This window comes from Stegostoma tigrinum, chromosome 34 (assembly GCF_030684315.1).
Source record: "Stegostoma tigrinum isolate sSteTig4 chromosome 34, sSteTig4.hap1, whole genome shotgun sequence".
Classification (NCBI taxonomy): Eukaryota; Metazoa; Chordata; class Chondrichthyes; order Orectolobiformes; family Stegostomatidae; genus Stegostoma; species Stegostoma tigrinum.
Genome location: NC_081387.1, coordinates 24,456,853 through 24,478,733, shown reverse-complemented (window position 1 = coordinate 24,478,733; position 21,881 = coordinate 24,456,853). Strand labels below are relative to the sequence as shown.

The following is a 21,881-nucleotide window of genomic DNA, read 5'->3' as shown; positions in this document are numbered from 1 at the left end:
GCTGGAAAAGCTCAGCAGGTCTAGTAGCATCTGTGGTGAGAAATCAGAGTTAACACTTCAGGTTGAATGACCCTTCTTCAAAACTTGAAGACCGCCCATCCTGATTATAGTCTCTTCCAACCTCTTCCATCAGGCAGAAGATACAAAGGTTTCCATGGACCTACTGAAAGATTGAAATGCAACTGTTCTTTCCCAATATTATCAGACTTATGAATGGATCTCTCATATATTTGAGTTAACTTTTCTCTGCACCTTCTCTATAGATGTGACACAAATTCTGCATTCTGTTCTATGACCCTGAAGCACTTTATGTAAGGAATGATTTGTCTTGTTAGCACACAAAACAGTACTTTATACTGTATCTTGGTATCGGTGAAAATCACAAATCAAATCAAATCATTTTTTTGCTGCTCACTGGGAAACAGACCTCAGTACAGTATGATTAGGTAGCATCTCCATCTGGGTAGGAGTTCCATCAGTACTGCACTGGGAGTGACAGACCCCATTCAGCCTCTGAGCTCGAACTGAAGTCAACAACCTGGTGACTCAGAGGGAGCAGTGCTAGCCATTGGAAGTGACTGAGATTGCACATCTGAAGGGCATGGCCACACTTACTAATAAAGCTCACATAATTGAATGAAATATCACTGCTGGATCTCATGTCATAGTTTCCTCAGCATGTCTCAATCGGCCAGGGTTGGATCTGGTGGTACGCGGGTACAGAACTTTGTGCCTGCCGCCTACCTGGCTCCATCTCACTCTGGACTCTTTTACTGAATGTGGGGTTTAATTGGTTCGGGAGGTCTATTTGCCCGCCAGCAGCCCCTACACTCACCCCCATATGTACAGATGGTCTAATTGAAAGCCCCTTAATGGAGGGTGATTGACATTTTCCAGTCAACCTCCTCTGGGAGCAAGAGGGCAGGAGGAGCTCAGATAAACTGCCTGGAGGTAGAACACATGTACCGACTCACTATACAGAGCCCCTGGTAACCTGTCCCCCATTTGGCCCTCAGGGATGGGTAGCCCTACTACCACCTGCCACAGTATCCTCCTGCTGTTTTCCAGCTTGGAGAATTCAAACTGGCAGGTGAGCATAGCTGCTGGGCATCGGTTGGCAACTCTGTGGAAAATCATATCAAGACTGTTCCCCACAGTGTGGGATCCTCACCATCGTCGTTTCCCCCAATCTAAAACTGCTGGTGCAGCTCAGAACCCATGCCAGGGAAAACCTTGACTTTAGAAACAGAAAATAGGAGCAGGCTGAGACCATTCAACCCGTCCAAACTGTTCTGTCATTCAATATGATCAAGGCTGATCATCCAAGTTGGTACCATGTTCTCGTTTTACCCTCACATCCTTTGATTCTTTTAGCCCCAAGTGGGCTATTCAATTTCTTCTTGAAATCATATCATGTTTTGACATTAACTGTAGTCTACGATAGCAAATTCCACAGGCCCACCACTCTCTGAGTGAAAAAATTTCTCCTCAGCTCAGTCTGAAATCAATTATCCCATAACCTGTGACCCTTCTGCCCTTGATGTGGACTCCCCAGTCATTGGAAACATTCTTCCTGTGCTTACCTCATCTAGACCTGACGGAATTTAGGAAAGCAGAGTAGAAAATCAAAAGAAAAAGAATCACAAAAATAATGTTTGCTCGCAAGTCACCATAGCAACCATCACCTCATGAAGATGCATTTTGATGTGGAAACTATAGGCCATCGAGTTGCGAATAAACATTTGATGTTAACACATGCCGCTCATTACAATTTTTGTTCAACGCTATGTTAATGAAGGTGCTAATCCAATTAACTAATTATACCTTTAACTAATACTTCACCAGTACATCTCAGCCTCTTGGTTTGGACTGTAAAGAAAAATGATAGTAACTGAATTTAAGAGAAATGACTTTTGGAATATGGAAGCAATTCAATTTATTATCTTGGAGTTGGCAGTATACAAAATGTAGGATCAAACTGGATTATTACAAACAACCTCAAAGTACAGAATAAATAGACAATGACAGGAACTTTCAGTGTACAGGATATAGCATTTGATTTATTTATAATGTAGAAGTTCATGTTTATAAAATATAAGTTGTCACTATATGAAATATTGGAGTTATTCAATTTTTGGATACAGGATACAACAGTATAAACAATACAGGAACAATTGGATTTATGGTGTAAGATTAGTCATAAATACAATAGAGAAGGAATTTGATCTATCATATAAGGTCTGACAGTATACAATATCAAAAGAATTGTATTTCTGGCATAGCACATAACAGATTATAGTCAACGAATCAAAACAAGCCAACCTAGATTGGGCCAGCAAACACACATGTAATAACATATCCACCTGACTATTGTGGTGCCATTCATTCTGAGGACAGAGAAATTGAAGGTTCCAAGGCCTTCTCCTTTGCCCGTGTAGGAGCAAAACAGGAGAAGATCATTCAGTTCCCCAAGCATGATCTGCCAGTGAAGTAGCTCATGACTGACCAATCATTGGAGCACACAATATAAAGGCTGGTACAGCTCAGCTGGTCTCCCTGCTTCCAGTCCTGCACCGGTTCCTAACTGAGGTGAGAGTGGGATGTCTTTACACCGCATATCACTGCATCCAACCTCCCTACCGTTATGGTCATTTCCTCACCATCATTCAACCCAAAGAATTTTGCACTCTGTCAATTCTGAATTTGTTAATTCCAGACTCAACTATTCCAATGAACTGTTCCTACTTTGAAGCTTTTGTGAATTTGAGCCCATATAGAATTCTGTAATCCATATCTAAACTCAAATCAATTTCCCTGTGCTGGGTGACCTATATCTACATTCTGTAGATGTGCACTTGAAATACCAAGGCATAAAAAGCCAAGTGTTGCAAAATGGCATCAAAGTCCCTTTTCCTATGCTGCAAACCTTTACGACTCTATCAATCTACACTGGCTTCCAGTCCAGCGATGCCTTGGTTTTAACATTCTCATCCCTGTACACAGGTTGCTCCAGGAGCTCTCCAGTTTCTCTGGGGTCGCTTTGCTGTTATGACTCCAGGCTCATTGGGTGTTCCTGACTTTATTTGGAATACTCTGCCATGGAATGTGGGCATTGCTGGTAGGGTCAACATTTGCTGCCCATCCTTAATTGTTCGGAAGTCAGTGGCTTGTTTGGCCATTTTGCAGCATCGATAAGAGCCAACCATGTTGCCATGAATCTGAAGTCACATGTAGCCCAGACCAGTTAAGGAAGGCAGATTTACTTTCCTAAAAGACATTAGGAAAACAGATGGGTTTTTACAACAATCTTAGCTAGTCACACTACTGAGGCTAATTTATAATTCCAGATTTTATCTCCGCCATTGACAGGTGTGCTTTCACTCACACAAGTCCTGCATTCTGCTTTCCCCTCAATTATCTTTGCCTATCTCGTTAACTGAGCAAACACCATGACACTGAATGGGATCCACAGGACCTTTATGCATCACCCACCTCATATAACTCAATATCAGTTTTCATTCTTAGATTCACTCCTATTTAACATGTTGGGGCCCTTGCTTCATGAAAGGTGCTAGAAAACATAAATTGCTCCTGTTGTAAGGTGGGGCGGGGGTTGGGCAGCAGCGTGTAAATTTCAACACCTACCCAAGGAAAGGCACAAAACCTCACTATTTACTAATGGATTCCTTGCAGCCTATAGCAGGAAGCAGACTGATCACAGAGGGAAGAGCAAGTCCTACAGCATACAGAGCTGATAAAATATGAGAGATAGTAAGATAAAATATGCCAGCACATTTCTGAAGAAGGATCCTGACCTGAAACATCAGCTTTCCTGCTACTCTGATGCTACCTGGCCTGCAGTGTTCTCCAGCTCCACTATGTTATATCTGATAACGTGGGATTGTCTTCACAGTGAATTATTGAAAACAGCATGAGCACTTTTACATCAGCACATAAGCTTAGCTAAATCTACCTTTTCAATAATAAATTTGAACTGAAAGTTTCTTTTATTTTGGTATCAGACTGAGCAAGAGCTGTCCGAAGAATTTTCAACATGACCTAACACAACGCTTGAAGGAACAAGTGCAATTGACGATGCCTGAAGCGCATTCTTCCCAAAGGGATTGAAATATCTTGCAACACGGGGAAGAGAAATAATGTTGTAAATGATATAAATGCTCAATTTGATTGAGGCGTAGGTATTTTGCATGCACAGTCCTTGTTTTACAATTGATTTTCACAAGTATCTCTGACAATATTGATTTAAGAACTACACTCAAAACATGGCCTGCAATTACCAAAATCATAATCACAAAGTCTCTGAGACTGGAATATCAAGCAGTCACTGAGTTGATGAGAACATTTAAAGAGGCAATCCTGACACAGCGTTCAGAGACAAGAATTGGGCCCTCTTCCTCAAGGTGCAGTTCATAAAGATTTTTAAAAATTGATCCTATTGATTAGATAGAGAGGTCTCGGCAGGGCATTGTAGACAAATAGACACTGTTTGCTGTTGGACATTGTTTCAATAGACTCTGTTTCCTTGTGGGCATTATTTAAAGGGATTTTTTTTGCTCTTAGGAAATTGTTGATTAGACATGAAGAGCAGAATTTAATACCTCCCTGATGGTGAGTTTGGTGAACTGAGGTGTGGATGGGGCTTTTAAATAGGCAGAAGTCCTTGTAGGAAAGGAGTGGGCACACTTTACCCAGCCAAACGCTGATTCAAGTCTATTAATTTGTACTTGATCCCAATTTAATCACAATCCCTTCTGATATTTAGTCAGTGGCAGACGGGAGGAATTTGTCTCTCAGGAATGCCAACAAATAAGCCTTGTCAGGTTTGCTTAGAGATTTCCAGGGGACAGTATCTTATCCAAAGACGATGACTGAGGGACTTGGCACCAGGGAGTAGGGGTCTGCTAAAAGTCACACCTCACCTTGCTGTTGCTGTTGACAAACGTTCTCCTGTATGACCACTACCTCACCACTCCCTCCTTCATGCACTTTTGGCCTATGTCCCCTCTGCTCACCAGCAAAGGAATTGCCTGCAGCAATCACCACAACAGATGGCACACTGCCACCAGTGGAAAACCACCAACCTTGAATTACCTGTCAGCCCTCTGGCAGGGGAGAGACATGGCATGGAAGGGTGTAACTTGGCCCTTAGGATCCCTAATCTAATGAGAGACCTGGTGCAGTAAATTTAAGCATTTAATTAGCATGAGGTGGGATGGGGCATTTAAAAAGGCATAAACTGGCCTTCACCAAGAGAGGTGGCACTGGGCTCCCACTAGTTTTCAAGCTGTTGCTGAAACCTCCATCGTGAGTATTAAATTCTGCCCCAACCATGACCATTCCAATAATACCAATGCTTTTGGACTAATAAGTGAACATGCTCTGAGAAAACCAAAAAACCACTTTGTTCTTGGCATGCCATAATGTTGCTTTTGTCCGTGTCACAGAGTCCAGAGGATTAATCTTGCACTTCTGGAGGCTTCAGGGGAATTTTTGGGGGGTTTGGAACCCAAACAACAGTGTGCCAGATACCTGCCCTGGCCCAACTATGGGTCCCATTCAGTGTCATGGTGTTTGGCCTCAATCACCACAACAAGCACCAGGATGGCACAGAGGACCATGGCAGCAATGCCCACGGCCAGGCTGACGAAGGAATAGTTGCGAGCCTGTCGGGAGGCGATCTCCGCTGATAGACGATCACCTCGTGTCACCGCTGCCCGCGTCTGCTCAGGAGGAAGAATAAAGCTGGTTAGTGACCATCCGTAATCAATCTGCTCCGAAACCTGTCAACTGTGCCCTACCTCACACCAATTTCCACCCCCGGCTCACTGGCAAGACCCTGGGGGAACTTTTCCCTGTTCCTCTACGGAATTGGATTTTGTTCATTGCCATAAGCAAGAGACAGATTCTCTGTTATAAGCTCCCACTCAAAAACTACACCTCTGGGAGGACAGCACATCCTCAGTACTTCAGTGGGACTGTCAATGTAGGTGTTAGAGTGGGACTTGAACCTACAACTTTCTGATTCAGAAATAAGAAGTCTATCCACTGAGGCGGGGCTGAAAGAGGTTTGATACCCTTCCAGAAAGAGTTTATTCTTGCTCCAGCCCTTTCCCTTAATATTTATTCACTGTCTGGCCTCTTTTCCCTCAGACAGGATTTATTTCTTCAAAGCTGTCAATGTGGGTGATATATTGGCTATGACAAGCACTGTCAGCATGAACAAATCTGCTGTAAACTTTAGGCAAGAGCTGTTGTTACTTCAGCTGCTGACAGGTCTCAAAATCAATGCTTTTGGTTTTGAAGGTAAATGTGTAGAGACATGAGATTCTAATCATAGTTGCTGTCGGATGACCAGCAACTGAGAGGTGATTCACCCTGTCATGTACCAAGCCTCATTAAAGCTGATGGGAATCATATACTAGAATCAAAGCTTCAGCACAGATACAGCAGAATATACACAGAGGACACGAAAAGCAGAGATATCGACTTTGAAATACTGATTGCAATAAATAACCACAACATTTATTCACAGAACACCTTTAATGCAATAAAATATACAGAGGCATTTCAAAAGAGTGTTATAAATCAGATCAGACATGTGATGTTGGGTCAAATGGCCAAGAGTTTGGTCAAGGAAGTACGTATTAATTTATTCCAAGTACAAAAAATGAATGCAAGGCTCAGAGGTTCGGGGAAAGAATTCTGGACCGTAGGATTTCAACACTGAAGTCAGAGCCTCCAATGCAATTTAAATCAGAGTTTTTCAAGGAGGCCAGGCTTTAATGACCACAGATATCTTACAGGGTGGTGGAGTTGAAGTTCAGTACAGAGTTAGGGAATGGGTAAGATTCTGAAAGGATTTGCAAACAAGAGATAATATTAAAATCAAGATAGCACTCAAAAGATTGTCACTACATGTTAACGAGCACAGGGGTTAAAAGGGACAAGTTAAACCACAGAGTGTCACATTTTGAGATGATCTTGTATGCAGGGGAATGTAGGAGATTGACACAACTAGTGGTAACAAAGACAATACACGGGCTTTCAGATAAGCTGAGAAAGGACTGAAGTGAGGAGATTTTACAAAGCTACAAATAGATGGTCTGAGATAACAAGGTGTAGAGCTGGATGAACACAGCAGGACAAGCAGCATCAGAGCAGGAACGCTGACATTTCGGGCCTAGACCCTTCTTCAAAAGTCATAGATGGTCTTGCTGTTGCCTTTGTTGATGTTACCAAATTAAGAGCAGATGGGGAATAGTCAATACTAAGAATAGCAAGAAGAGTTTGTTTTTGAAAGTTGGATACAGAGAGATAATCACCAAGAAATCCAATAGACAACACAGAAGCAATATCTTTACCCAAAGAGTCTGAGTATAAAGAACTCAGGAGCACAGGAAGTAGTTGAAGTGAATAGCAAAAATGTATTAAAGGGGAAGGTGGAGAAGCATTTAAAGGAGAAGTGAATTAATTGTGACAATGATACATTTTGAGAGAAAAATAGGAAAAATACTTGAATGGTGCAGAAACACCAGCATGTATTGGAGATAATGGGAACTGCAGATGCTGGAGAATTCCAAGATAATAAAATGTGAGGCTGGATGAACACAGCAGGCCAAGCAGCATCTCAGGAGCACAAAAGCTGACGTTTCGGGCCTAGACCCTTCATCAGAGAGGGGGATGGGGAGAGGGAACTGGAATAAATAGTGAGAGAGGGGGAGGCGGACCAAAGATGGAGAGTAAAGAAGATAGGTGGAGAGAGTGTGATTCCCTGAGGTTGGTCCGGAGGGAGGAGGGTAACTTCTTCAGGTTAGGCATCCCTGGAAGAGGCTTCGCAGTGAGGTTAAAATAGTATCAGAGATAATGGGAACTGCAGATGCTGGAGAATTCCAAGATAACAAAACGTGAGGCTGGATGAACACAGCAGGCCAAGCAGCATCTCAGAAGCACAAAAGCTGACGTTTCGGGCCTAGACCCTTCATCAGAGAGGGGGATGGGGAGAGGGAACTGGAATAAATAGGGAGAGAGGGGGAGGCGGACCGAAGATGGAGAGTAAAGAAGATAGGTGGAGAGAGTGTGATTCCCTGAGGTTGGTCCGGAGGGAGGAGGGTAACTTCTTCAGGTTAGGGTCTAGGCCCGAAACGTCAGCTTTTGTGCTCCTGAGATGCTGCTTGGCCTGCTGTGTTCATCCAGCCTCACATTTTATTATCTTGGAATTCTCCAGCATCTGCAGTTCCCATTATCTCTGATAATATTTTAACCTCCCTGCGAAGCCTCTTCCAGGGATGCCTAACCTGAAGAAGTTACCCTCCTCCCTCCGGACCAACCTCAGGGAATCACACTCTCTCCACCTATCTTCTTTACTCTCCATCTTCGGTCTGCCTCCCCCTCTCTCCCTATTTATTCCAGTTCCCTCTCCCCATCCCCCTCTCTGATGAAGGGTCTAGGCCCGAAACGTCAGCTTTTGTGCTCCTGAGATGCTGCTTGGCCTGCTGTGTTCATCCAGCCTCACATTTTATTATCTTGGAATTCTCCAGCATCTGCAGTTCCCATTATCTCTGATACTATTTTAACCTCCCTGCGAAGCCTCTTCCAGGGATGCCTAACCTGAAGAAGTTACCCTCCTCCCTCCGGACCAACCTCAGGGAATCACACTCTCTCCACCTATCTTATTTACTCTCCATCTTCGATCCGCCTCCCTCTCTCTCCCTATTTATTCCAGTTCCCTCTCCCCATCCCCCTCTCTGATGAAGGGTCTAGGCCCGAAACGTCAGCTTTTGTGCTCCTGAGATGCTGCTTGGCCTGCTGTGTTCATCCAGCCTCACATTTTATTAACCAGCATGTATTGGTTGGGCCAAATGGCCTGTTGCATTTCTATAAATCCTATATTACCCAATGTAATTTTCATATAGTGTTGTTGGATTTTAATGTTGTGAGATTGGATTGTCACCACACAAACAGAATGGAAACTCCTTTAAACACAAACCATTAAATCTATTACTTGAATGCATCTCAGAGCTGGAATAAGGCCACTGACAGGGCTCTCTTTTCCTCTGATGATTTACTTCGAGTGAGTGGGGTGATTGAGAACTTAGAATTTTACCTCCAGTGCTTTAATAATGGCAATGATCCCAGTTGGCCAGAAGCAGCACACTGTAGTCAGCACTGCGATGGGTAGGTAGTCATGAGGCGGTCTTTGTGGCTCCAGGATCCGGAATCCTGAAGGCATCTGAGACTGCTGCGTGCCTGGAGTGATTCCAGTGTATCCAGGCAAGTAGGGGGCAGGGTACTGGAATGAAATAAGAAAGTGTCGATAATATGGAAGAATATTGCGGTTGGCTTCATTGTCAGGAGCCACAGTGACACACACAAAGCACTGAGTTCGTGGAATTTCAGCTGTACACCCTCTCCCTGCCTAATCTTACTCTCCAGTCACTTCATTGACGACTATAAATCAGGGCAGGGTGTGAAGTCAGCATTGTATCCAATCCCCTCCTGATGTGCGGGCCGACTAAAATGGCTTCAGGGTGAATCTGAGATAGTAGGAACTGCAGATGCTGGAGAATTTGAGATAAGAAGGTGTAGAGCTGGATGAACACAGCAGGCCAAGCTGCGTCAGACGGAGCAGGAAAGTTGATGTTTCGGGCCTAGGCACTTCTTCAGATCCAGCTGTACACCCTGTTATTCTCAGGGTGAATTTGCTGGCCAATTAATAACCCTGTCCTCTGATGGCAGGATTTGTTCTGGGCGTACTTTGTGAGTTCTGGAGTCCAGTCGCAATTTGACTCCCCCAGCCCTGCCAGCCCCAAATGGGGCTGAAGCCAGCTGAGGTACATTGCTACAAAAATAGAAATTGCTAAAGAAACTCAGCATCTGTGGAGAGAAGCATAGTTAATTATTTTTCAGTGGGGGGGGGGGGGGGCGGAACCAGTGACCCTTCTTCAGAACTACATTGCCACCTTGAATGAAACGCCTTCCGCTCGGTAAAGGGTTTCTGGACAATACGGTACCACCTGTAACAAATAGAAAAACCTATTCTGTCGTAATTTTGAGTGGTACTGAGAGCCAGATTTATATTCTACATTTCTGCATATCCCCGATAATCTTTCATCCCCTGAGTCGTCTACCTCTGCTGTAAAAATATTCAAAGATTCAATATTCAAACTGCTGCCTTTTAGGGAGGGAATTTCAAAGACAACCTGGCTTTTCCCTACAATAAGGTAACTTGCAACAAGAGCAAATTTGTGATCTCTGCAAACATCAGATCCTACGAAATATCCTAAACAAAGTGTTTACCAGGGAATTCAACCAAAAAGAGACATATGGAAGTAAAAATTGAAAACTCTGAGGATGCTGTAAATCAGGAACAAAAGCAGAAGTTGCTGGAAAAGCTTAGCAGGTCTGGCAGCATCTGTGAAGAAAAAAATAATTAGAGTTAACATTTCAGGTCCAGTGACCCTTGTTCAGAAAGTGAATCAAATCCCTTCACAGCGTTTCTGTTCATATTCACCATCGTAGCCATCTTCCACTTTCGAGTCTTACTACTGACCTGCTAAAGTGTGACATTAGTTCTACATCTAGAGAGCAGGGAGGACAAGAGAAATATTTGTTGGCTTTTTTTTCCTTGAAATAAACAATTTCAGTTTTCCCCAGAGACAATTCACCTTTCCAACGCAAGAGACAGGCACAGCTGATGCACTGTGCAGTCATCTCAGTTCAAAAGCATCTTGTCATGAGATGACAAACACCCGTCTAAAAACTTTTTACATTTCAAAATACTTTATTCATAAAAATGTTATATACATACATAGTCATCAGAGTTGTTCGATTCTGTACATTTTTGCATTTTGAGAAACAGACAAACGATGGAGTATGACTTACCCCAAGGTTCCAACGAGCAAACACAAGGCATCTCTTACTTAGGCAAAATAATATTTATCTGTGTTTGAGGCACCAGGAGGGTCGGAAAACTGAATGGACTCCCGTTGTACTTGACCAGAAAGACTTCAATTGTTAGTCTTTCACAACTGTGCCTTGGCTGCAGCTAGACCAAGCTTTAGAGCATCCTTCAGCACGAAGTCCTGGACCTTGGAATATGCCAGTCTGCAACACTCAGTTAAGGTCAACTCCTTACTCTGGAAGACCAACAGTATTCAAGCAAACCAAACAGTGCCTTTCCTTTCACCAAGTTGATGATCCTCCAGATGCAGTTGATGTTCGTTTTGGGGTGTGTTCCGGGAAATAGGCCTTAGAGCACACAGTCCTGCAACACGGAGCTGCTGGGGACGAACCTTGACAAAACCAATGCACCTCTCTCCAGACTTCCCTGAGGCCATCAAAGCAGCAAGTGCAGTCCCTCTGCTCCAGCCTTGCATTGAGGCTGCCCTCCCTCAGCTCACCAGCAATTATTCAGTACTCAGGGCCACTGACTAGCATCAGTTGCTTCATGGAATGCAGACAGACAAAACCTGCAGAGATAGTAGGAACTGCAGATGCTGGAGAATCTCAGATAACAAGGTGTCGAGCTGGAAGAACTCAGCAGGCCAAGCAGCTTCAGAGGAGCAGGAAGCTTGACATTTCGGGCCTAGGGGTTCCAGGCCTGAAACATCTGCTTTCCTGTTCCTCTGATGCTGCTTGTCCTGCTGTGTTCATCCAGCTCACTCCTTGTTATCTCAGACAAAACCTGCAGCTGCTTGTAGGAGGAAGCTACATCGCCTGTTGCTTTTCCTGTAGTACCTTCATGTGGGAGGGCAAGGAATTGCATTGACAAGGTTTCCCATTTGTTAAAACCGAGAATGGTTTGGGGGTGGGGGAGTGGCAGCTTTTATACTCAAACATCTGGAGCCCTTGTGTTGTCAATTTGCTGCTTACAGATTGCTCAGTCAGTTCACAGCTGCCAGCACAGCTACAGAGATCATGGAGAACGATGTAGGCCAGACAAACTGTGAGCTGATAGGTTTTCCTGCCCCCAGGAACATGATTGACTCATTTTGTTTTATTTGACAATCTGGCTGTTGTTAATGATTTATGACATTCACTTTCATTACTCGCCAGTGTGAGACTGGAATGCACAGCATCTGGACTGATCATCCAGCTCGACCACTGTACTGTAGCCCACACAGATGATGTTATGCTGGGTATATGTGTTAAAGACACCAAGGCTAGCCATTTCAATGCACAAATTAAATGTACACGTTCCTGAAGCCAGCACCACCCCCACGCCCGAGGTTTGTTACAGCATATCCATTTGTTATGTTGGCATCATCTGTTTTCGCACTTGCTCAAATGCCCCTCCTTCTTTGCCATCACTTCATGGAATCTCAGATTTGTTCCGCAGCAAGAGGAGGCCATTCAGCCCATATCGTCTGAGCTGCTTCTACAAGTGAGCATTATGACTTTGTGCAATTCTGCTACCTTTCCTGAGTAAACTCGTTCATTTCTTCCAGTCAAATAAGCATCTAATGCCATCTTGATGTCTCAGTTGAACCTACCTCCACCAAATTTCTTCACAGAGAATTTTAGACCCTAACTCCACCCGGTGTGAAAAAAAGGTTTTTTTCTCACATTACACTAGCTCCTGTTGTGAACTCCTTTAAATCTGTGCCCTCTTGTTCTCGATCCATTTACAAGCAAGAATAGTTTTCTCCCATCTGCTCTGTCTGGATTCCTCATGACTTTGATTGAAAACTTTAAACAAGCTTTAAACTCAGCAATAAGTATACCGTTTTGGATACTGCTGGGGGGGATGACCTACCAGAGGAAAGCCATAGTAGTCAGTTCTCTGGCACTGAGCCTGACACTGTGGCAAAGAAGGGAACGGCGCAGAATAGAAAAGTACTCGTGGTAGGGGACTCGATAGTTAGGGGAATTGACAGGAGATTTTGTGGTCAGGATCGGGATTCCCGGAAGGTATGTTGCCTCCCTGGTGCCAGGGTCCGGGACGTCTCCGATCGGGTGTATAAGGTTCTAAAAGGGGAGGCCGAACAGCCAGAAATCGTGTTACATATTGGCACAAATGATATAGCCAGAAATAGGATTGAGGATATAAAAGTGATTTCAGGGAGTTAGGATGGAAGCTGCAGAGCAGGACGAACAGAGTAGTGTTCTCTGGTTTACTACCAGTGCCACGAGATAGCGAGGCGAGGAACAGGGAGCGGGCGCAGCTGAACACGTGGCTACGCAGCTGGTGTAGGAGGGAGGGCTTCAGATATGTAGATAATTGGGATGCCTTCTGGGGAAGGTCGGACCTGTACAAGAAGGACGGGTTGCATCTGAACTGGAAGGGGACCAATGTCCTGGGTGGAAGGTTTGCTCGAGTAGTTCGAGAGGGTTTAAACTAGTATGGCAGGGGGGTGGGAACCTGAGCTGTATACCGGAGGTGAGAGTAGATGCAGGTGAGGCAGTAGCAAGAGGTAGACCAGCTAGTGGGAAGGAACCAAGGGATCGGTTAAAGTCTGTTTGCTTTAATGCAAGGAGTATCAGGAATAAAAGCGATGAACTTAGAGCATGGATCAGTACCTGGTGCTATGATGTTGTGGCCATAACAGAGACATGGGTTTCTCATGGGCAGGAATGGTTGCTGGATGTTCCAGGGTTTAGAACATTTAAAAAGAATAGGGAGGGGGGAAAAAGAGGAGGGGGTGTAGCACTACGAATCAGAGAGGGTATCACAGCTACAGAAGCTTCCTTTGTCGAGGAAGATCTGCCTACTGAGTCAGTATGGGTGGAAATTAGGAACAGCAAGGGAGTAGTCACCTCGTTAGGGGTTTAGTACAGGCCTCCCAGTAGCAGCAGGGAGATTGAAGAAAGCATAGGTCGACAGATTTTGGAAAAGTGTGGACGCAGTAGGGTTGTTGTAATGGGTGACTTTAACTTTCCTAATATTGATTGGAACCTCCTTCGAGCAGAAGATTTGAATGGAGCTATTTTTGTAAGGTGTGTTCAGGAGGGTTTCCTAACTCAGTACGTTGACAGGCCGATGAGGGGAGAGGCCATTCTAGACTTGGTGCTCGGAAACGAGCCGGGGCAGGTATCAGATCTTGTGGTGGGAGAGCATTTTGGTGATAGTGACCATAACTGCCTCACATTCTACATAGCTATGGAGAAGGAGAGGATTAGGCAAAATGGGAGGATATTCAATTGGGGAAGAGGAAACTATGATGCGATTCGACATGAGTTAGAAAGCATGGACTGGGAGCAATTGTTCCATGGTAAGGGCACTATAGACATGTGGAGACTGTTTAAGGAACAGTTGTTGCGAGTGATGAGTAAATATGTCCCTCTGAGACAGGCAAGAAGGGGTAAGATAAAGGAACCTTGGATGACGAGAGCGGTGGAGCTTCTTGTGAAAAGGAAGAAGGTAGCTTACATAAGGTGGAGGAAGCTAGGGTCAAGTTCAGCTAGAGAGGATTACACGCAGGCAAGGAAGGAGCTGAAAAATGGTCTGAGGAGAGCCAGGAGGGGGCACGAGAAAGGCTTGGCAGAAGGAATCAGGGAAAACACAAAGGCATTTTACACTTATGTGAGGAATAAGAGAATGGTCAAAGAAAGAGTAGGGCCGATCAGGGATAGCATAGGGAACTTGTGTGTGGAGTCTGAGGAGGTAGGGGAAGCCCTTAATGAGTTTTTTGCTTCTGTCTTTACGAAAGAAACAAACTTAGTAGTGAATGAAACCTTTGAAGAGCAGTTGTGTATGCTGGAATGGATAGAGATAGAGGAAGCTGATGTGCTGAAAATTTTGTCAAACATTAAGATTGACAAGTCGCCAGGCCCGGACCAGATTTGTCCTCGGCTGCTTTGGGAAGCGAGAAATGAAATTGCTTCGCCACTTGCGAAGATCTTTGCCTCCTCGCTCTCCACTGGAGTCGTACCTGAGGACTGGAGAGAGGCAAATGTAATTCCTCTCTCAAGAAAGGAAATAGGGAAATCCTCGACAATTACAGACCAGTAAGTCTCACATCTGTCGTCTGCAAGGTGTTAGAAAGGATTCTGAGGGATAGGATTTATGGCCATATGGAAGAGCATGGCTTGATCTAATTCAGTCAACATGGCTTTGTGAGGGTATAGGTCATGCCTCACAAACCTTATCGAGTTTTTTGAGGATGTGACTAGAAAAGTTGATGAGGGTCGAGCTGTAGATGTGGTGTATATGGACTTTAGTAAGGCATTTGATAAGGTTCCCCATGGTAGGCTCATTCAGAAGGTCAGGAGGAATGGGATACAGGGGAACTTAGCTGCTTGGATACAGAATTGGCTGGCCAACAAAGACAGCAAGTGGTAGTAGAAAGAAAATATTCTGCCTGGAAGTCAGTGGTGAGTGGGGTTCCACAGGGCTCTGTCCTTGGGCCTCTACTGTTTGTAATTTTTATTAATGACTTGGATGAGGGGATTGAAGGATGGGTCAGCAAGTTTGCAGACGACACAAAGGTCGGAGGTGTTGTTGACAGTATAGAGGGCTGTTGTAGGCTGCAGCGGGACATTGACAGGATGCAGAGATTGGCTGAGAGGTCGCAGATGGAGTTCAACCTGGATAAATGCGAGGTGATGCATTTTGGAAAGTCGAATTTGAAAGCTGAGTACAGGATTAAGGATAGGATTCTTGGCAGTGTGGAGGAACAGAGGGATCTTGGTGTGCAGATACATAGATCCCTTAAAATGGCCACCCAAGTGGACAGGGTTGTTAAGAAAGCATATGGTGTTTTGGCTTTCATTAACAGGGGGATTGAGTTTAAGAGTCATGAGATCTTGTTGCAGCTCTATAAAACTTTGGTTAGACTGCACTGGGAATACTGCGTCCAGTTCTGGTCGCCGTATTATAGGAAAGATGTGGCTGCTTTGGAGAGGGTTCAGAGGAGGTTTACCAGGATGCTGCCTGGACTGGAGGGCTTATCTTATGAAGAGAGGTTGACTGAGCTCGGTCTCTTTTCATTGGAGAAAAGGAGGAGGAGAGGGGACCTCATTGAGGTATACAAGATAATGAGAGGCATAGATAGAGTTGATAGCCTGAGACTATTTCCCAGGGCAGAAATGGCTAGCACGAGGGGTCATAGTTTTAAGCTGGTTGGTGGAAAGTATAGAGGGGATGTCAGAGGCCGGTTCTTTACACAGAGAGTTGTGAGAGCATGGAATGCGTTGCCAGCAGCAGTTGTGGATGCAAGGTCATTGGGGTCATTTAAGAGACTGCTGGACATGCATATGGTCACAGAAATTTGAGGGTGCATACATGAGGATCAATGGTCGGCACAACATTGTGGGCTGAAGGGCCTGTTCTGTGCTGTACTGTTCTATGTTCTATGTTCTATGTTCTAAGTCTCATCTCAGCCTCCTTCTCTCCAAGGAACAATCCCAACTTCTTCCATCCATCCTCAGACTTAGCTGGTGTGGAGAAACATGACTTTCCTTCAGCAATTCCTATTTGTCCTCTCTAATCAACCCAAATTTAAGTATGGATTCTAAGCCAATTTATTTTTTCTTCCCTTATTGAGCTTTACTGAGGTTGCTTTTACCCACTTTGGCACACTGCTCGCAAAAATTCAACCTTTCATCAATTAAACTGGACCTAAAATCAGATTAAAAGCAGACACCACAGAACAACTTCCAATCATGACTTCATGACACAGGGAATTCATTTTCCTGATCATTAGGAATCAATATGCATTTTCTACATTCAATGCATTACAGACCAAGAGAAATGGAAAACACCCAAGGGATTGAGTTTATAACCGGAGCCTCCATAAACCCATTTTTCCAATTCAATTTACCAGAAAGAGCATTGAGGATTGTGACAGAGAATTCCCTGTAAATGCCTTAAATTTTATTTCTCCGTCTTATTTTCAAATTCAAATATGAACGACAGTAAACCTTTGGCCCTTAGGCCTTTCACTAGGATCATGGCTGATCTGATGTTAACCTCAACTTTACATTCCAGTACATCCCTGCTCTTCTTTCATCCTCCTAATCATCAAGAATCTATGCATCTCTTCCATAAAATTATTTCAAGTTTTTCAAGTCCAGTGACTTCTGAGGAAAGGGAATTCCAAAGATTCATGATGCTCTGGGAGGCTTTGTCCCTCCATATCTCTGAAACTTCCACTGCAACTTGCGTTCTCTTCGAATTCTAGCATCTCGAGGGTCTGAAGTTAATCCACCCATCATCGGCGGCTATGCCTTCAGTTCCCTCGGTCCCGTAGAGTCATAGAGTCACACAGCATGGAAACAAACCCTTCAGTCCAACACGTCCACACCGACCAAATATCCTAAACTGTTCTAGTCCCACTTGCCAGCATTTGACCCATATCCCTCTAAACCCTTCCTTTTCATATTCCCATACAGATGCCTTTTAAATGCTGTTATTGTACATGCCTCCACCACTTCCTCTGGCAGCTCATTCCATGCACCCACCGGCCACTGCATGACAAAAATTACTCCTCAATCCTTTTAAGTCTTTCCCCTCTCACATTAAACTTATGCCCTCTATTTTGGACTCCCCTGCCCTGGCCCTCAGGATTTATAAACTTCTATAAGGTCATCCCTCAGCCTTCAATTCTCCAAGGGAAAAAGCCCTGCCTATTCAGCCTCTCCCGATAATTCAAACCCTCCAGTCCTGGCAACATCCTTGTAAAGCTTTTCTGCACTCTTTCAGGTTTAGCAATATCTTTCCTCTTCAGGTTTTCCTCCCTCTACCCTATTGGTTCTCCATCTATCCTCCCTCCCTGAAGATGTTCCTTAACACATAGTTACCTTGTCATCACATGTTCCCATGTGTTTTACCAGTGCCCTGTTTATATGTTGTGTGTCAAACTGAACTGAATTGAATTAGCTTTTTTGTCTCATGCACTCCCATGAGTGCAGTGAAAAGTTTACAAGTCACCACTTAATATCCCATTTTAAATACTAAGTTACCCAGGCCCAGATTCTTGAATACAAATTCTTAGTAAAAAAAAATTAGGAAAATAAAGAAGCAAGAAGTCCAGCATTACAGACCATCAAAAGTCCAAAAACATGGCAACAAATTAGAAAAATAAAGAAATAAAAAGTTCAGAATAACAGTCCTTCCTTGATAATATAACAAAGAAAAAAAAAGAAATTTTTTAAAAACTGCATATTTATGGTCTCTGAAGGAGCTCGAGATGTCTTCTGCAATGAATGTGTTGTACAAGTGTAGGTTATTGTCGATATTCACTCCAGTTGTCCACTAGCGGTGTTAGAGAGGAGAATTCCAGTTGTGGAACCTAGAAAGAAAAGGCTGAGACTTTCCCACCCCAACAACCCATCCAGCAGTACTAATTCTGAATTTCTAACTTAGAGACAGAGTGAAGGAGAGAAATAGAGAGAGAGAGAGAGAAGTACAGGTGAGTAGGAAGTTACAATCTGAAGCAAATGGCTGATTAATAATTCAGCGTGCCCTACCAGAGTTACCATCCTGAGCAATGACATTTGGAAAATAGAGCTGAATGAACAAAGCTGAAATAAAGGCAGAATCCCCCGGTCCTCACATATCACCCCAGCAACCTCCTCATCCAGCACATCATTCTCTGCCACTTTTGCCACTTACAGTCTAACCCCACAACCACAGATATATTTCCCTTCCTATCCCATCTGCCTCTTGTAGAGACTGGTCACTCCGAAACTCCCTCAACTGTTCCACACTCCCCACGAACCCCATCACACCCGGCATCTTTCCCTGCAACCACAGGAAGTGCTACACCTTCCCGTTCAAGGCCCAAAGCAAAACCTTTCATATCTGACAAGGGTTCACCTCTCCATCTTCCAAGTTGGTTTACCGTATCTGCTGCACCCAATGTTGCTTCCTGTCACATAGGTGAGACCAAGCGTAGACTCAGAGACCATTTCATAGAACGCTGGCACTCTGTACACAACAAATGACAACACCTTCTAGTTGCCAACCATTTTAATCCTTCCACTCTGTGGGCCTCCTCCAGTGTCACAATGCCACCAATCGCAAACTGGAGAAGCAGCACCTCATGTTCTACCTCAGGAGTCTACAGCCCATTGGCCTAAACTTAGAATTCATCAGTTTTAAAATTTCCCCACCCCCGGGCCCATGTCCAAACCACCAGCTCATTCCCACCTCCTTGACCTGACACAAACTGTCCATCTTCTCTCCCACCTATACACCCCATCTATCCCACTGACCAATCCCCACTACTCCGTACCTGCACTCAACTGTCACCATCCCACCTACCTTCCCCAGTCCCACGCCTCCTCTATTTATTTCCCAGCTGCCTTTCCCCACTGCACTGCCCCCCTACCCCATTTCTGAAGAAGGGTCCAGATCCAAAACGTCAATTTTCCTGCTCCTGTAATGCTGCCTAACCTGCTGTGGTCCTCCTGCTACACTGTGTTATCTCTGACTCCAGCATCTTGCTATGTCTGAATGAACCCCTTGTTTCAATTATTCATGAATTTCCAAACAGGTGAAGGTGCTGAGTGGGTTTTCAGGTGTAGAAATGACCCACCTACTTTTCGCCTCCTCAGCCCTGTTCATGACCTGCTACAATGGAGCATAAACATGTTGAATTTTGTACTTAGCAGGACGGTGAAATGTTATGTACCCTACCTGTCATGTAATAGATGTCCCAAGGTGTTTTACAGGAGTGATTATTAAATTTGACTCCAAGCTACCTAAGGATATTGCAATGTAAGGAATGTGGCAGCTAAATTGCACACAGAAAGAGTCTAATAACAACAATGAGATAATGATCAGGTAATCTGGGCTGGTGGAATGGGTGCTAACCATTGTTGGTTGGCAAAAAAATATTGGCCATGGCAGCAGTGAGAACTTCCCCGCACTTCAATCTTTATCGCAGAACCTTTTACATCCGCCAGAAGGCAGGACAGGCCTCATTTTAAGATATCATCCAGACAATGGCACCTCTGACTGTGCAGTTCAGCACTGGGAATGTCAGCCTGGAAGCTCCAGTCCTTGGAGCTGTGCTTGAACACACAGCCTTCTGACTCATCCATTTATGTCATTTGCAAAGCCTTGGTTGATGGAAAATTGAAAGAAAAAGTGACCTATATTACATTTGCATGTTCCAATTACCAGGGAGGCAGAGACAGAAAACCCAAGCCTTTGACGTTGCTCCTGGCCTAGGTCCCTACTCTCATACCTGGTCCATCTCCAACCCTGACCTGAGCAGACCGGCTTTGCCTGTCGACTTGGTGATAGTTGGTTCCTGAGGCTCTAAATGTAGGGCCCTGATGTACCCCACTGTCACCAGCCCCGAAACTCCACTTCACACCAATAGCACAACTTGTTTGTGAGGTCGTACTCAGGTTGCAGAAAGGCAGGCAGGTCGGCCTTCACACCACTGAACAAGAACCTCTCAGTAACCACACACCGAGCTGGCTGGCAGAGGAGAGAGCTCTCCTTGCACTTTGCTGGCTCAGGCCTGGTTCCATGTCTGTCAAGTCTCAGGCATCGCTCATAATGTGTATTATTCATTAACATTATTGGACTTAACTCCCATACACACTTGTTCTTGCTTTCCTATATTAACTGATATTATCTTGACCAATTTCAAAAATGAATGCAAATATCCACATATAATTCGAAGATGGCAGCATACTCACATTCCCAATGGGATAGACAGGGACCAGTGTTGTGTAGGGTTGAAGCTGCACAGCGTAGCCTGGTGGTGAGATGTAGGTTCCTGGCCCCATGGGTCCGTGTGGCATCACGGCAGTGTATCCTGGCGCTCTGCTGTGGAACTGCGTCTCCTGAATGTAGCCCCGCATGCCCATGGGAAGGGGAGGTAGCTGTGCCGGCATGGAATACCCCGTAGATGTGGCATTGTGACGTGTCTCGATTACTTGGTTGTAGGGAGGAGGTGAGGAGTGCTGTGTAGGTGCATCTGATGAACCTGAAACTGTACAGGAAGAGAAAGTGATTTACGAGCTGGTTGGCCCGTGTTTATTACCAAGTTACCAGAGGAACCCACAAACTACATGCCAATGCTATTAATTCTAACATTGCTAAAGCCTTTTCATCCTATACTCATCAGAACAAATGAAACAATGCCAAATTTCAAACGATCACAACAATTTAGACCACTGGCGAAAAAGATGCAGATTGTGACAATTCAATTCTGATTGGCCAAGTATTGGGATAATGGGGAACTTTAAGTTCTCAAGGCTGAAGGTAGATGCAAAGCTTTAATGTGCTCTTTTCATTTGGTGAGAACAGATCCTTGTGTTTAAATGTATGTCATTTCAGCAAGTTAAAGAAAAAAGCCATGTTATGAGCTCCACTGATTACCTTAAATTGGTTGTGGGCATACCTAGGATTGTATCGCCAACTGTTGCCCAACTGCAGAATCACATCTGACACACTGTGTTTTGGGTTTCACAGCTATGGGCTGGTTGAGTATGAACCCTGCCCACTATGACCAATAGGAACATGCTATTTGGTTCAGGTCGCCAATCACTGATTAGTATTGCACTGTTACTAAAATTCATACAAGACAGCGCTTCATTCTATGGAAGGCAGACCATTGTTTTCAGACATGGTTAAAAACTCTCATGCAGCCACTACATAGTAACAATTCTCCTCTGCTGAACTGGAATCTCACCATTTAGGATCAATTTCTGCTGCACGTATGTGTGCTTGACTGCAAGCAGGTAATATTCGCCAGGAAGGTACATCAGGTAAGATCAATGCAGTAAGTGAGACTGATGGACAGATGAACAGATACACAGATATAAATACACATGATGTCAACTGTGGCTCTGTAGGTAGCATTTTGACCTCAAAGCCTGAAGGACCAGATGACAGCAAGGGTCTGGAAATCTCTCTATGAAGAGGCAGTAGAAATAGAAACACTTAGCTGATTGAAAAT

General features: G+C 44.4%; 1 protein-coding gene across 2 annotated transcripts in view; it reads right to left on the bottom strand.

Annotated features, from left to right (window-relative positions):
- Positions 1-1,930: 1,930 nt before the first annotated feature.
- LOC125446451 (proline-rich transmembrane protein 1-like) overlaps positions 1,931-21,881 on the bottom strand; it is a 36,279-nt gene continuing 16,328 nt past the window's right edge. For both annotated transcript variants that reach the window (XM_048520049.2, XM_048520048.2), the window contains 3 exons: positions 20,617-20,912; positions 9,125-9,310; positions 1,931-5,741 (listed from right to left, as the gene is read on the bottom strand). In XM_048520049.2, the coding sequence (XP_048376006.1) occupies positions 5,565-5,741; positions 9,125-9,310; positions 20,617-20,814 (561 nt within the window). In that variant the 5' untranslated portion in view covers positions 20,815-20,912 and the 3' untranslated portion in view covers positions 1,931-5,564. The remainder of the gene's footprint in view (positions 5,742-9,124; positions 9,311-20,616; positions 20,913-21,881) is intronic.